The 16,432-nt window shown below is 41.7% G+C and overlaps 1 protein-coding gene across 1 annotated transcript in view; it reads left to right on the top strand.

Annotated features, from left to right (window-relative positions):
* Nucleotides 1-16,432, top strand: part of LOC142057218 (von Willebrand factor D and EGF domain-containing protein-like) — a 196,826-nt gene that overhangs the window by 85,664 nt on the left and 94,730 nt on the right. Inside the window, exon 12 of the mRNA XM_075092829.1 lies at nt 15,893-16,029. Coding sequence (XP_074948930.1) covers nt 15,893-16,029 — 137 coding nt within the window. The remainder of the gene's footprint in view (nt 1-15,892; nt 16,030-16,432) is intronic.

The raw sequence follows: 16,432 nt of genomic DNA on the forward strand, positions 1-16,432 counted from the left end.
GAGCCACCTTGCAGTGATTGTCCAATATACAATTCAATGTTTAACTTCAGTTCTCTGTGATGTGGTCAGGTTAGGGGGGTTGCTTAGACCAGATTTTTAAATTTTATTTTACTTTGCTATGGTTGAAATCCCTCAGATTAGAGGAAAATAACTTCAATATGACCTTTCAAGTAAAAGCTAATGGCACCTTGTCTTCTTGCGGCAACATCAAATATAAACAAGGACAGAGTACAGTGCACGGCCTGAGACTGCACAGGGAGGTGAGAAGCGGAAAACAAACACGCATCAGCTGTGGCAAACACACCGTCAGCCATCACTGCTCCCCGGTCTCGCTGCTTTGTCCGTCCCTCACTGCTTTTGCTTCACTTTTCTCCAGTTGAGGAAAATGAGGTAGTTGGTCTTTGCTTCAAATCACTTCTCTTTTGGGAGCCTGGTTTGTTAGAGTTCAAAGTACATCAGATTATTCCCTCCAGTTTTCCAGAGAGTCACTAGTGTCCTGACTCCCCCCAGCAGATTCCTGCTCCCTCCAGCACCACTCACCTGGAAACCTGTGCCATCATCCCAGGGCTCCCAGGGGTCTCCACTGAGTGAGAGACGCTCCACAGAGGCTGAGGTTTTCGCACGAGCATCCTCATACTTACCCTGGTCCCTGGGGAACACGAGCTTCATGTCGGACCCACAAAAGAGCTGCACTGTTGCAATTAGGAAAGCAGAAATTTCCCATACTGTTTATACTGCTCCCTTTGCTGGGGGTGAGTTTGTTAATGTCATGACAAGATTAACATTGACAGCTTCAGCAGTTTTGCTAAAACAAGGCGGAAGGCCCTTTTCCAAAATTCCCATGCAGTTTTCCCAATATTTCAAGGGCAACATTTCATTTAAAAAGTGAATGGCCCTTGTTCTCTCTGTCACACTGTATACACCCACATAACCTTAGCTGCAGCTAAGGACTTGCATTTTTTTCACTAATACCTGTAAAATATTTTCTGTGGGTACAAATATTATTTTTTTATTTACAAAAACCTACAGAACACATTAATAATTACTACTGGAGGAGAAGAATGCTTTCTAGCTAAGTAAAGCAAGCTCAGAAGAGAAAGCATTAAATAAAAATGAGGTAGATATTCGCATTTTAGCCACCAGTATTTATTTTTCCCTTGAGGAAAAGGTAGTGGCATAACTCTGTGATGTGCAGTGTGTACCTTCCCTAGGGTGCACTTGACCTAGGGAACATTTACCATTCATTTTTCTTTTCTCCACCATACTAGTTAGATTATGTGCTGCCCTCTCATCAAGAGCTGCCCATCTCTAGAGTTGTAAGACATCAGTCACTCATGGTACATTCCACCCACAAACATACACTGGGAACTTACACGTTTGTAGAGAAAGAAAAAAAATCAAAATGCCATGACAGACAAGATAGATAAGGCTAGTGGAATTAATTTAATTACTAAAATCTTCTCTGCAAAATATAAAATTTTTTTTTCCATTTGTAATCTATCTACCAGCTTGTGCAAGGTAAAACCCTGAACATGCAGCATGGTTCACAGGGATAGACCCCTCAGCCCATGGAAACCGATGAGCTGTTTTATGCATAACAATTACTATCTTAAACAGGAACTGCTCTTCCTCAAATATCCTTGTAGACAATAAAACTACTTAGCAATTCGTTGTCTGTTCCACATCCTAAACAAAATATTTATTCAAAATCCTTTGCAATCTATTTTTCATTAAAATGGAAAAATAAAAGCAGCTGCTTAAGAAAATATAACTTAAAAAAATTTGCCCACAGACCAATGAAAAAAAAAACATTAATATTTTTGAAAGTTTTTTTTGCTAAAGAAGGGATCCTCCCTCTTACATAAACCTGTGGTTTGTTTAGTTGGATTTGGTTTGTATTATTGGTCTTTTTTCCCCTAAAATGAAGACACTACAAATAAAGAGGATCCATTTCCTGACCAAATTTACCTACACATCACAGCATTTACAAATGGGAACAGCAGTTATAAGGAGAGTTGCGAATACCTTCTGTAGCACAGGCTCCACAAATGCGAAGCACTTCAGAAAACATACGTTTGAATCTGTAAATTGCTATTACTTGGTTCTTCCTAAAGCATGTTGCCAGAAGAGTCCTCAGCTTCTCCGTGTGGTGGGTGAGTGGGAGGCAGTATGAATTTCCCCTGGTGTCAGTGGTACGGGTTTGAAGGTTGTCATCGTATCAGTCCCTTTAAAGAGAAGGGCTTCCTTTAGTCTGGGGAACATAACACTGAAAATTAACTTCTCAGCACGTTCAGTGGATGCTCACCAGTTTTTTAGTGGAGATCAGTGATGTTTTCTCTTATCTAATTTCTGAGTATTTGACCTTATGCCTGTGCAACACTCTTTGCATGCTACTTCTGTGTACATAATATGCAAACCTCAATGTCAGAAAACACCTCTTCACCTAAATACTGACAGGTGTCCATGATCATTAAAACCAACGTAGTCCAAACTCATCCACAGCTTCTCATTCACTTCAGGAGGTTTATGTTTGTCTTACGACAGCCCGAAGTCAGAGCTTTAGACCCTAGAAACTAGGGTGACTGTAGTGCTTTCAGAAAGCAGTGGTCTGCAGGGCAATCAAAAACATGAGAGTCTGAATCCAGCCCCCTGGAGTAACCTCCAGTTTTAGGATCCTTTCAACAGGTTTCAACAGGCCTTTGAAATGGTATAATGTCCTTGCAGGAGGGTCAGTAATTTAACCTGGATAATTTGGTTTTAATTCCTGATACCAGAGATAAAAGCATACTTGATAAAGAGAAGAACAGGATGCTGCTTCTTGTACTCATTCTTCCTCCTCTCCCAGATATCCTGGTACCAACTACCACTAGACTGGTAAAACACCAGTACATGCTGGGAGAGTGAGGGCTCAGCCAGCCACACCAGAGCCCAGCAGCAAGCGGGACCTGGCCACTGGGTTAATCCATCCCTTGTACTACTGGTACAGGTATAGTGGGAAGGAGAAGCCTTTCAAGTTCAAGCTGACTTTAGCAAAACTGGGGAAAAAAATCCAGAAAAGTTAAAAAAATTAAAACCCAGGGTAACAACCAGCACACTTTATTTGCAGAACCTTCTCCTTTGACATAAGAAGCTAAGAGAAGACTTTGCACAAGAAGTTGGTTACAGCTTTAACTATGGAGAGGGAAAAGTACGGTCACAGTCTAAACAGAAACGACGTGATGAACTGCAATGACCTCCATGTATTACAGAATGTTTTTAATTAATTTATGAGTGATCTAGAATTTTCTTTCTCTATATACAAAAATACAGAAACCTTATATCATATAAGTGCCTGATCTTGGGAGTGCAATGTAAAGCAGATCTATACACCCAGCAAGAGGTCAGATCCCCTACAAGGAGAAATGAAATCTTAGGTCTGACACGCCAATCACTCTGACATTATAATACTTAGAAAGGTCAGCTACTTAATTTGGTACAGACAAGCAAGATAAGTATTAGCGTGAGCTTCACCTTTAGCTGCTCTTGATTTTTGAGTTTTATTCACAACATTTTTTAAAGATATTTGCATGTTTTTACATTTCATAAGCAGAAACATTCTACATAGTCAGCGTGTGATGTAACACCTATTTGCAGGGAAAAGTATTACAGTATCACACAATAACGATGTGCTGCTTAAACAGCAGCTCGAAAGACTGGAAGTCCTCAGAACTGAAATCCTGTTGACGTCACTAAAGCCAGGATTTTGCACTAGAAAAGGCTATTAGAGATGAAGAATTAAGATCAGTCTCAGAAATAAAGCTGCATGTTCCAACAGGAACAGCTTGAGCCCCCTAACTGGCAGCTCAGGCATCCTGATCTGGCGGGCAGCATGCAGTCAATCAGCTCTGGGCAGGCACAGGTGGGATAAGCCTCTGGGCTTTTGTACTAATAAGCAGAGGTTCTGTAGGAAGGGAGGAAAAGGAGAAGTTAAGAACTCAATTAGGTTTCTGCAGGACATATAAAACTGCTGCCTCTTTCACTTTCTTTTAAAAAGACAGGTCCAAAGAAACAGAAGAATGTATGTTGGTCTTGGAAATGCTAACTCTTAAATGCCATTGTTTAAGAAAAAGTTATTTTCCAGGAGAAGTTATATGAGTAATGGAGGAGAAGGTAACTCCTTTTGCTGGCCGTATATTTTCCCATTAGCTCCAAAACAAATCTCCGTCTAATTTTCTCAGGCTGGAATTATAGAGGTGAATTAAAACTCCCCCAAGATCAAGAAGGCCATCAACATAATTCAAATATCTTTTCCAAGGTCACCCAATCTCGGCTACACTGCCAATACATAATAAGGTATTCTTCCACTGGTTTTGACCAGCACACACACATAAGAAGATGGCTGTGCAGTGTTTTTAGGGATCAGAATACAACTCATAACATATTTGGAATAATTTTAAATGAAAGCATGTAGAAAGAGAGAAGATGCAAAGTGTGACTTGCAGAAAGGCTTACTCCTCTGCTCTGCCTGACTCCAACAGGAGCAGTCCAGGTGGCCAGAGCTATAATTATCCTCACATGAAAACTGCAATTTGGAGTTGAAAGGCACCTCTGAAATTTGGCAATGCTCCAGAAGCTTAGACTTTCTTAATGTTGCTTAACGTTTCATAACCACCCCCCCAACACCTGTATAAGGTGCTTAAAATGTCATTACCACCTGTAATTAAATGCAGAATCCAATTACTGCAGATAGCAAATCAGGTTGATGCTTACCGTTTGTATATATTGACCATGTTGCTTATAAAAAAAAAAAAAAATCAGGACTAGTAAAGCACACATAGAGGGATGTAATATGCAGCTCTGAAGAGCAATTACAAGATAAAAGGTAATGAGGAATAATAAGGACAAATTAGTTTCAGTGAAGTAATGACACTTGAAGTTTAAGTTTCTATGTGGAAAGTTATAGGAAAAAAAAATAACCAGCAAAGAAATCAAAGAGAGCAAAAATCATGGCGAAAAGGTGAGAAGTTAACACTTACCTAACACACTTACAGATATCCCATTTTCATATCAGTAAATTTCAGTAGTGTTGTTAAGAAGCTCTGTGAACCCAAGTGCATTTTCAGAGCTGTGAACCACAACCACACAGGTCCCTCAGACCCACCTGCAAGAGCCGTGACACAAATTACACTCTGTTATTTCCAGGATGATCAGACAGACCTTTCTGAATTTATCACAGTGCTTTGGGCTGAGTCTTGTTCATGTGCTCTAATTAAATAATCTTAATTAAAGCACCAAGTATTTAAAACAATAAATTATACTGAGCAAAAGTATGGGGTCAGCTATTACTGTTCCTCAGGTGGGGTCTTCCATCTTCCCTATGGAAGAATAAGCTTAGAGCTTTAATTAGGCCAGTCACAGAATCACAGAATCACAGAATCCCAGGTGGGAAGGGACCTCAGGGATCATCTAGTCCAACCTTTCTAGGAGGACCCCGGCCTAGACAAGACGGCCCAGCACCCTGTCCAGGCGACTCTTGAAGGTGTCCAACGTGGCCGAGTCAACCCCTTCCCTGGGGAGATTATTCCAATGGTGACTGTCCTCACTGTGAAAAATTTCCCCCTGGTGTCCAATTGGAATCTCCCCAAAAGCAACTTGTGTCCATTCCCCCTTGTCCTCTCCATGGGAATCCGTGTAAAAAGGGAGTCTCCATCTTCTTTGTAGCTACCAGTCATGCAAGTCGAGGATGAAATATGTATTCTAGAAAACCCATAATTTATATAATTCTGCTTTATTTTTAAGCTTAATTCCTGTTTTCAAGGACAAAAGATGAGGGAGACATTTAAAGAAAAGATTTAAGCTGTTTCAAGATCCACAGGTGAAGGGGGACAGGGCATTTCAGTTCTCTACATTGAACATCTGCTTTGGAGATTTTGGATGGGAACATAGTGACTTTGTAACAAATATGCTTCTCCCACTTCTATCAGTTCAGTGGTCTTTAAATTCCAGATCATGGCGCCATAATGATTCTTTAAGGGCTGTTAGTCTGTCAAGTAAATGGATACTTTTTGGCATGTGCAATACCTGTTTTGCCGACATGATACATCACAACAGCACAGACAGAGCTGTTGGGGGGTGCTGGGTCAATAGAAGCTCTCCATGCATAAATTAGACTATACAAGCAAAAAATGTGTACTAGACTTTCCAAAGAAAAAACAATTAATTTCTTAATTCACCAGGATATCTACAAAGAAACATACTACTCACTGTGTGGAAAGGTGGTAGCCTCCGTCTCTGCGGCCAGCCTCTGGTGTGACCAGACCTTTGAGGGAGAATTATATGTTAGGTCACCATAAGGACTCAGAAATAGAGTTGCCTGGAATTGTGGAATTTCTGTCTGATCCTCTCCATAAGAACTGGCCAGGTTTTAAAATGTGTTTAGATTAGTAAACAAAGAAAAAACACAACCGAGCTTTGGGCAAAACACTATGTGGTAGTGAAGATATAATATACCTCAGCAATTAAATGTATCAATTTTTCAAAATTGGATTTCAAAAGAAGAGTCAAACACGCTTGTGAGAACACCAAAAACCATCCTTACTACTATTAAACTTTTCTTGCCAAAACAGAGTGCTATTACTATTTTAAAAAGAAATTATTAAATGGCATTATTCTTCAAAAACCTTTTTTTCTTTTCAAATAATAAGTTATTGGGCTTAACTCTCCTCTTCATTAGAATAATTCCACTCCTTTGGTGGACATAGTGTTAGCACAGTCACAGTTACTATTACTTTGATGAAGTTTAAATTATCAAGAAAAAATTAGGTCTTTTTAAAAATGGTCTTTTCTTTTTTCTCATATTAATTATTGCCTTTTCCTTCCACAATGCTGAGTTTTCTTATCTAGCCAACTGAGGGAGGTTTGAAAATTTTCTATGCCTCCACCCACCATGTTCACTCAAATATGTACTTGTTCACTTGACAACTGATGGCCAGTAAGTGAGGTACTGTTATTACATTATAGTTTAGAAGGTAACTCAACTGTTTTTATCAAATACATTTTTCCCCAGTAATAATTTCTGCAAAGCAGGGAACACTTCATGCAGATCTCTATATACTGTTGCAACATAAAACACACTTTAATATGCTGCTTCCATTCCACTGGGATTGAGTTCTTTACATACAGCTTAAAGATATTAATAATATATTCTTACTTCCTTCAAGCTGACATCCAGCTTAGTGGATAATATTGGAAAATAAAGAAAGAATAAATATGAAAATACATATTAAGAATTGAAGATATTATTGGTTTCAGTTATTCAGCTTTCTGTTGGTTAAACCAAATTATGATTTAATACTGAATGTAAACTGAGGAAAAAAAACCCCTAAGTGTTTATTTGCAAAATACACTCGTTCTGTCTCCCAGACCTCTACAGAAGAGTAGTCCTCATCTGAGTGAGCTATGAATCCTAACAATAATGGCATCTTATATGAATAAAATTCTTCTACGGTATCTAGAGAACTGGGCCATAAAAATTTACACCTATATATTCTTTTCGGTCTAAAAACAAAGGTAGTACTTGTGGTCATAATTACAAAAGGCATAATGAATAGGTATAGTGAATAAATATCAAGGCTTTGAGATTATTCATCCAAACACAATTTTTTTAACATAGGGATTACCTGCTTTTGAAAATATCACTTTCATGCTTTTAGAATGAATGAACACCTCCAACCACAAAAATTTTCATAAGAAATTGAAAATTTTAAAAAGAAACATAGCTAGGAATCAAAAGGAAAAAAAAAAATTGTTCACCATTGATGCATCCTGACTGACAACTGTGTACTCTGTTTTATATTGATGGAGACAGAATTTTCCCAGTCACATAGAACATATTTGTGGGTAATTCTCAAGGACTGCTAAGCTTCATGGTACTTTGGAAGCTTTTCTTCCTTTCATAGAATTTTAGTTTACTTTTCAATGGTGCAGATGCAATAAACATGTATCTGAAAAAGCAAATACGGAATCCTAGAATCATAGAATGGTTTAGGTTTTAAGGGACCTTTAGAGGCCATCCAGTCCAACCCCCCTGCAGGGAGCAGGGACATCTCCAACTAGATCAGGTTGCTCAGAGCCCCATCCAGCCTGGCCTTGAATGTTTCCAGGGATGGGGCATTGGCCACCCCGCTGGGCAACTGGGCCAGTGCTTCACCACCCTCAGTGTAAACAATTTCTTCCTTATATCCAGTCTAAATCTCCCCTCCTTTAGTTTAAAACCATCACCCCTTGTCCTGTCACAACAGGCCTTGTTAAAAAGACTGTCCCCATCTTTCCTATAGTCCCCCGTTAAGTACTAAAAGGCCACAATAAGGTCTCCCACAGCCTTCTCTTCTCCAGGCTGAACAACCCCAGCTCTCCCAGCCCGGCCTCACAGCAGGAGGGGCTCCGGCCCTCGGAGCATTTTTGTGGCCCCCTCTGGCCCCGCTCCAACAGCCCCGTGTCCCTCCTGCGCTGAGGAGCCCAGAGCTGGCCGCAGCGCTGCGGGGGGTCTCCCCAGAGTGGGGCAGAGGGGCAGGATCCCCTCCCTCGCCCTGCTGCCCACGCTGCCTTTGGTGCAGCCCAGGACACGGTTGGCTTCAGGGCTGCGAGCGCACGTTGCTGGCTCATGTCTGGCCTTTCGTTCACCAGCACCCCAAGTCCTTCTCCGCAGGGCTGCTCTCAGTCCCTTCATCCCCCAGCCTGTGTTGATACCGGGGGTTGCCCCGACCCAGGTGCAGGGCCTTGCCCTTGGCCTTGTTGAACCTCATGAGGTTCACATGCACCCAGTTCTCGAGCTTGTCCAGGTCTCTCTGGATGACAACTTGTCCTTCTTGTGTGTCAACTGCAGCACTCAGCTTGGGGTCATCTGCAAATCTGCTGAGGGTGCACTCGATCCCACTATGTCATTGATGATGATATTAAACAGTACTGGTCCCAGTATGGACATCTGAGAGACACCACTTGTCACTGATCTCCATCTGGACATTGAGTCGTTGACCACTAACCTCTGGATGCGACCATCCCACCTATTCCTCATCCACCAAACAGCCCACTCATCGAATCCATATCTCTCCAATTTAGAAAGGAGGATGCTGAGGAGGACTGTATCAAAGGCAGTACAGAAGTCCAGATAGATGACATCCGTAGCTCTTTCCTTGTCCACTGATGTAGTCACTCCATCATAGAAGGCTGCTAAGCTGGTCAGGCAGGACTTGCCCTTGGTGACACCATGCTGGCTGTCTCAAATTACCTCCCTGTCCACCATGTGCCTTAAGCAGCTTCTAGGAGGAGCTGTTCCATGGTCTTCCCAGACACAGAGGTGAGGTCAGTAGTTCCAGATTCCTCCTTTCTACACTTTTTAAAAATGGGTGCAGTGTCCCCTTTTCCAGTCCCCAGGGACTTCACCTGACTGCAGTGAGTTTTCAAAAATCATGGAGCATGGCTTGGCAACTACATCAGCCAATTCCCTCAGGAATTTGCCATGAGAAAAAGCTTCTTTCCTGTGCAGGTGCCAGAGCAGTGGCACAGGCTGCCCAGGGAGGTTGTGGAGCCCCTTCCCTGGAGACATTCACACCCCGCCTGGACGCGGTCCTGTGCCCCCTGCTCTGGGTGTGCCTGCTCAAGCAGGGGGTTGGATCTCCAGAGATCCCTTCCAACCCCCGCCATTCTGTGATTCTGTGATTCTCTTACAGCGGGAGGGGCTTTGCTCCCCCAGTCCCCAACTTACAGTCCATCCACTCAAGAGGTGTGGGAAGAGAGGTTGCCAGTGAAGACTGAGGCAAAGAAGCTGTTGAGTACCTCAGCCTCCTCCTCGTCCATTGTTACCAGTTTGCCAGTCAATACATCAATACCAGCCTTAATCTACTGTTTTAACTCCCTGTTCTTTCCACTCAAAGCACAGACCTGGCTGTGCGGGAAGAGGGCTATTAGCTTGATAGTTACAAAGTCAATAGAAACTGAATTTTCAAAGGATATCAAATCCTCATGATAAGGGACATGGAAGGTTGCACGCTCAGTGATCCATATTATTCCCTGCAAATCAGATCAGGGAGATTAGTCCTTTCTGGTGATTAGTTTATTTGCTTTAATGCAAAGCAGTGAAAGCAGTTCAGTGAAACATGTAGCTAAACAAAACCATTTTCTGAAGTATATAGAATTAAATGCTGGAAAAATTTACAAAATTATAGGTCTGATTTAAACTGACCAAAGCCAGACACTCCAGATGCATGCCTATAACTTCTTTACATCATGCTGTTTGCAGGCACCATGGGAAATTTCAGCCTTAAATCTTGTTAAATTCAAAGAAAACAAAAGCCCTGAACAAACAACCTCCTTCCCCAAACACTCACACACACGCACACATGATAAATAACAAATTCATGACAGTTTATGAGCTATAGAATTAAAACCTGCAAAACATTAAAAGGTCTGATTTAAACTGTCCAAAGCCAAAAATTCAGAACAAACTTATAATGCCTTTATAGCATGTTTTATGTTGTGTAAAGAACCCACAATCTACCAGTACAGCATGTTCAAGCAATTGTGAATAAAGACCCAAGTGTAATAACCAGACTTTATTCTAATTCAGTAACTATCACAATGAGAAAATTACTAAAAACAACAAAGTGTATACGTGTCGGCATAAAGACCATGATGACACCCACGAGCACCCTGGTGCCCAATTCCCTTTGAGTGGCACCATGGCAGTCACTTGTGGAGAGCTGCAAGATGCTGCCAGGGGTTCTGCCCTGAAGTGCCCTTGAGGGCCTGAAACTGAGACCTGCTTTGGTACGCCAGTAAGTGCCATGAACGTGCAACTAGATCTTACATTTTACCACCTACCCAGGCCATCTAGAAAAAAGCAAATATTTTATAGCTAGCAGGGTACTTCCCTTCTATTGCTGAAGTAAATTGCTAGCAAGCCTTTTAAAAACAGAAGGATCAAATAGACATAAAATGTCATAGCGAGTTTTCTACAGCAAAAATAATCGCCTGTACTGTTGCAGCACATAGATGCTCTCAGTGTGAAATTGAGACAGTGCATTTCTCGCATGCAGTGAGTACTACAAAATGCCTTTTCCATACTCTTCCGGGGCAGATCCTGCAATCCATCCTGGTTACTAGAGACCCTCAAATCAGAAAACCAGATTCACTCCATGTCAGCTAAAGATCACAGGTCTGTAGTTCAGTACTGTGACAAACTCTGGTTCTTTGAGAACTGGTTTTGGAAGCAGAGACAAACATAGTCTTCATGAAGTATCCAGGGAGGTCAGTGATGTGCTAAACCCCAGCAAACAGCATATAGCTGCTACTATTTTTCCTTAGGGAAGACTTTCAAAGGAGCTTTGGGTTACAGATACCATGAGTACCAGAATAATGCATTTAATAATTGTGAATATGACTGCTGAAATAACCCTACATAGAAAAGAGAGAAATATGATGTTTCTGCATGTATTTGAATGGAGGCAGATTCAGACTTGCCCTGTCCAAGCTGTGAGATAACTAAGCTTCAGTCTGTCCTGATCCAGAACCCCCATAGCTGCAATAGCCAGCTGTCCACAACCATGCCAGCAAGCTCTGGCACAGCATCTTGCTCAACCAGCTAAATGATTTCAACAATAGGGCAACTGGACAACATGGAAAATTTTCTTTTGCACTTCAGCAAAGCTGTGACCATACCCAGTGCTTATGATCTGGTTCTTGTTTTGTTTTTCATGACTTAGGTTACTTATTTATCATCCTGATCAAGAAAAGCAGGGCAGACCATTTCTTTCTATTTATTTGAACAAAACTCTTGCCAGTTTTAATTTCAGGTCTGCTACTCCAGCCTGAAGTTCAATGCGTAGCTTTCAAACACTGCAGAAGAATATTTATTTGTGCTAGGATATTTTTCTAATCAAAAGTGGAAACCCAACACGAACCATATCTACCTGTCAGTAAGACTTCAATAAGTGCAGTTTTGCAAGATTCTTGATTTTATGTCGACTGTCTCCGTTTTACTTCTACATCTGTACATACTCATTATTTACATAATACACTACAACAAATACCTATAAAATCAATCGTGTATTTATGCGGGGCTTTTTAAAGTCTATTATGTAGCCCGTGCTCCTTGTCAGGCCTGGCTCATGTAAATGCTTACAGAAAGAAACTGCACTGTCAGCACTGCCAGTGCGGTGCATTCACTGTTCTTTCCTGCTTATTCCTACGGGGGTAAAGCAGAGGGACCAGGATGGTCCCTGCCTGTCAAGAGAGGCACAACACAAGGACTGCAAACCAAACAGGACAGACCTCTTGCCTCTATCTTGTCGCCTGAGGGCTGGAGGCCTTTTAGATGCAACCTTCAAGCCCAGATTCCTCTCTACTTTTTATTCCGAGACAGTTTTAATAAAACTCAACATGTTTTTTTCTTTTTTCCCCAACACCTCCTGCTGTTCATCAGTGTCCAAGTGCGATGCTCTACCAGGTGACAGACGCATTTCAGGTGTGTTTACTTGGTGTGTGTGCAGACCAGGCACTAGAAATTCATCAAGATACCCATGTCTGAGCCAGTGGATATGAACACACAGATCCTTAAATCCTCCTCCATAATGTGACTGCACCCTGCCACCCACCTGAGCCCCAGGTGCTACCCTGGGCTTCAGTTTTTAATCTAACAGTAAAACTCAATGTACATTTTTGACCTATAGGCCATACAGAAAAAAGGAGAATGTTCTGTCCCAGATTTTGTTATATTTTGGCATTCATGCTCCTAAACATAAATTATTAATGTTCCAACAGATCATACTTTTCACTAGCTTGTTCCATGCATTGTCTGGTTTCCCACAGATTTCTCTCCTGCCTCTTTAACTTGCCCCTCCACAGACATCAGACATCCCTCCCAGGTCTCCATGACCTCCAATTTCTCTGGATATCTGCACTTTAGCCCTTACTCTCACCTTTGTGATATTTCTCAGGTCTTCCCTTTGTCCTGCCTTTCTCACCTCTAGTCTCCTGCTGAACTACTTGCAGCTCTTTTGCTAAGGTTTTTCAGGCTCTCCAATATTTCCTTCTCACGTCTCCACCTCTTTGGCTGCGAGCGCGTGCCGTGCACAGGCTTATCAACTACCTATGCACTAACACGGAGAGCGATGAACTGCAGCCGAACCTTGACTGTGTTTCCCCCAGCGAGAGCAGGATCTGTATGGCTGAGTACCCAGCTACCAACTGTCATGAGACTTTTCCAAAGCTAATGTCACTGAGATTTCACCTTCCATGTTTGGCTGAAACTGGCTAGTGTATGCCAAAACTAGAAGGCAAAGACAGACAGAAAACAACATTAAAAACAAATGCCTAAAACTCCTGCACCCATTAATTGTGGTATCTCATTTTAAAAGCCAGTTAGATAAAAATAATAACCATTTTCAAAAGGACTGCACTGCCTATACTGAGGTCTAGGGTCTGAACACTAGCATCCATTTGTTTAAAAATGAGTCATTGTAATTACTTTCATTTTCCATCTGACTTTCTCCATTTTCTTCCTCTCCTCCAAATACCCCCTGCAAAAGGCCTCAGTAAAAAACTGCATGGGGACTCCACCACCTCCTCGGTACCACATTTCAGAAATAAAGGAATAGAGCATTAAATTAAATATGGTCTCCCACAGAACCATGCTGTGTATTCCTCCCTCCAGAGCACTCCCAGCTGAATCGGGCAGTGCATGACGGGACCGGCTGAGCTAACAGAAAAAAGTCCACCTGAACAATAACTCAGTCCTGTCCTTCTTCCCCACCTTCATCAAACTACAGAAAATACAAGGTGCATTTTTCTTCCATGAACCTTCCTCCTATTTCACCAGAAGAAAAAAACAACAACATTTTCATCCCAATTAACCCATGACATGGAAAGTCTTGAGAGAAGACAGCCGAAGCATGTATGGGAATAAATTTCCTCTAGATATAGAACAATTTAAAGATGCTGTACAAAAGTGCGTACAGAATGGTTTAAGAGAAATAAATACGAAATACCGTTTTGATACTGTAAGTCATCTCAACAGACATTGAGGCTGGATAATCTTGTCCTGGCCCTGACACAGTGGTGCTGCAGTAGCGTCAGGTTGCTCATAAAAATGTAAAGAAACCCTTGGGGAAGCACACAGGGCTCATCAACAAGCAACCAACCTGAGAGTGCCTTCCTGGAAGAGGAACAGCGGTAGGAGCACACTCTTGCGTCTCACTCCTTCCCAGGCTATGAGATTTTACATCACCCACAGAAGCCTGAAATGATAATGAAAATGTTAATGCAATCCCAGCTACCTCAGCACTAGTGGGGCTAACTATTAAAAACCCATGAAGAACATAATGAAGCATTTTTTTTTTATTTTTACGCACTAACCACAGAAGAAGGCAATTTATCAAAACCATTCACTACATCTAATAGTTTTGTACATTACAGGAATCCGCAACTAACTGATGAATGCTGATAAGCTGTAAACCATTCCTCCTCTTGTAAATATTGCAAAGTGTCCAACAGTGCTGCTAATACTGCTGCAATAAAATCAATAAAAAAAAAAAAAAAGAAATAAAAGCTAAAAGCATTTCAGACATACAGAAAAAGTCTTTCCCCTATTCTTCACATTTATATTGCTTCCCTTCCTCTCTCTGGAAAAACGAAACTCATGCAGCTATGTTGTTATGGGCTGCAATCTGGTGGGATTGCAGCATTTAAACTGCATCCATCCTAGTTACAGCTTAAATGGCAGAGCCCTAAAGGAACAGCAAGGTACTGGGGAAGGTTATCAACTCAGCTTAGAGCGTTTTGCCCCTTGAATCAGAGGTGAACCAATGTACCATTAAAATATTAGATGACACAGAGCTTCTGTTTTAGATAAGCTACAGCTCAGAAAACTGATGGGTATATTGCTTTGCCAGAGCAGCAGTGATGGGGCAGGGAAGAGGAAAAGCTAAGCAGCCTCTCCCCACCATGTAACAGGGAAACCGGCTTGCACTACACCGTGCTGATGCAAATATCTGCCCAATTATATATTTTCCAAAGTAAAGATGTGAATTCTGCCATCCAAGGAACTTGCATTTTGAGTCTGTAAAAATAACCCCAATATGAAAACAATAAGCAATTTTAAAAGGTGAGTACCTACAGTACAAGAGAACACAAATAAACCTTTACCTGAGAATAATAAAACATTTTGAAAAGAGTAATGGGTGAAACTCAACCTCGTAGGGGGGCAGCAGAGGCGGTACATCACCTAAGCCCTACTTAAGGCCTCAAAATAAGATTTAAGTGAAACTTAGCTGGTGCATGACATTTGTGCTGACACTGTGTAGAGCTGAGTGCCACCCATTAATGACTTAACCCTAGCAAGCAACCATTCCTTTGAGGATCATTACTTTTATTGCATCCATAGCTTTTTTTTTTTTTAAAAAAACAGGACTGTCTTTTGTACTGCTGTTCCACATTGTGAGGAGCCTGGTGGCATGGTCACCTTCAGATATTTCCACTTCTCATTCTCGTGTTTCTCTACGCTATGGCATGACACGCTGTGCTCCCACCCTGTTACCTGGGTCAGCAGAAGTATTACCACTGGAGACCTTTTAACATGAAGCCGCAGCTTCAGTTAATTGATTCCATGAGCCGTATAATGCTCGCTGATATATCTTGCAGTACTGGGTGCACAGGGCAATTATTCAGTGGAGGTTTGCTGCTTCCCATTTTGACAACTGCTGCTCCTCTTTTCAAGAGAAATTCACAGGGGAGCAAGGAAGGTCCCAAGGAAAATAATTAAACCAAAACAACCAGGAACAACAACAACAACATCTCCAATAAACCAGAACAGCATGTAAGTGCTACTCTTTAAAACTTTATATCTATCTTACCCTTTCAGAGCAAGGTTTGGAAATCACAGGCTTAGAGAACGGGGGCCTCTGTGATGTCCGAGCCTCCGACTGCACCAGGATCCGGGTGTTCGGCCTTGGCTTCAAAGAGTCGCCCAACCTGCACTGCGAGGTCACCAGGTTAATTGTAAGCAACTTCCCATGGGCTTGTAAAGTACCGGTGATACAGTCAAACTTTGTCATGTTTATATTAAAGTCTTTTACCCTGAACTGTGCCGAGTGTCATCATCTCTTACTGCCACAGTGGGGAGCAAATACCTTCAAAACCCATTGCTAATATTTTTGTTATGAGCAAGGGAAGCTGAAGAGGCTCAGCCCCTTCCAGGAGTGGTTCCTTGGAAATGCACAGCTATGAGGTCTTGCTAATTTTCTCTGTGGGGTTTTGTTTAACTCTTGTTTGGTTCCGCTGCGCTGTAGTCTGGTGAAGCCTGAAATCACAATATTATTTCTCATTTCGTGCATCTGGAATCAGTACACTTGGTTGTTTTCCTAAACACATTTGAATGCCAAGTTTTGTGGTTAAATATAAG

Source organism: Phalacrocorax aristotelis, chromosome 5 (genome assembly GCF_949628215.1).
Source record: "Phalacrocorax aristotelis chromosome 5, bGulAri2.1, whole genome shotgun sequence".
NCBI classification, from domain to species: domain Eukaryota; kingdom Metazoa; phylum Chordata; class Aves; order Suliformes; family Phalacrocoracidae; genus Phalacrocorax; species Phalacrocorax aristotelis.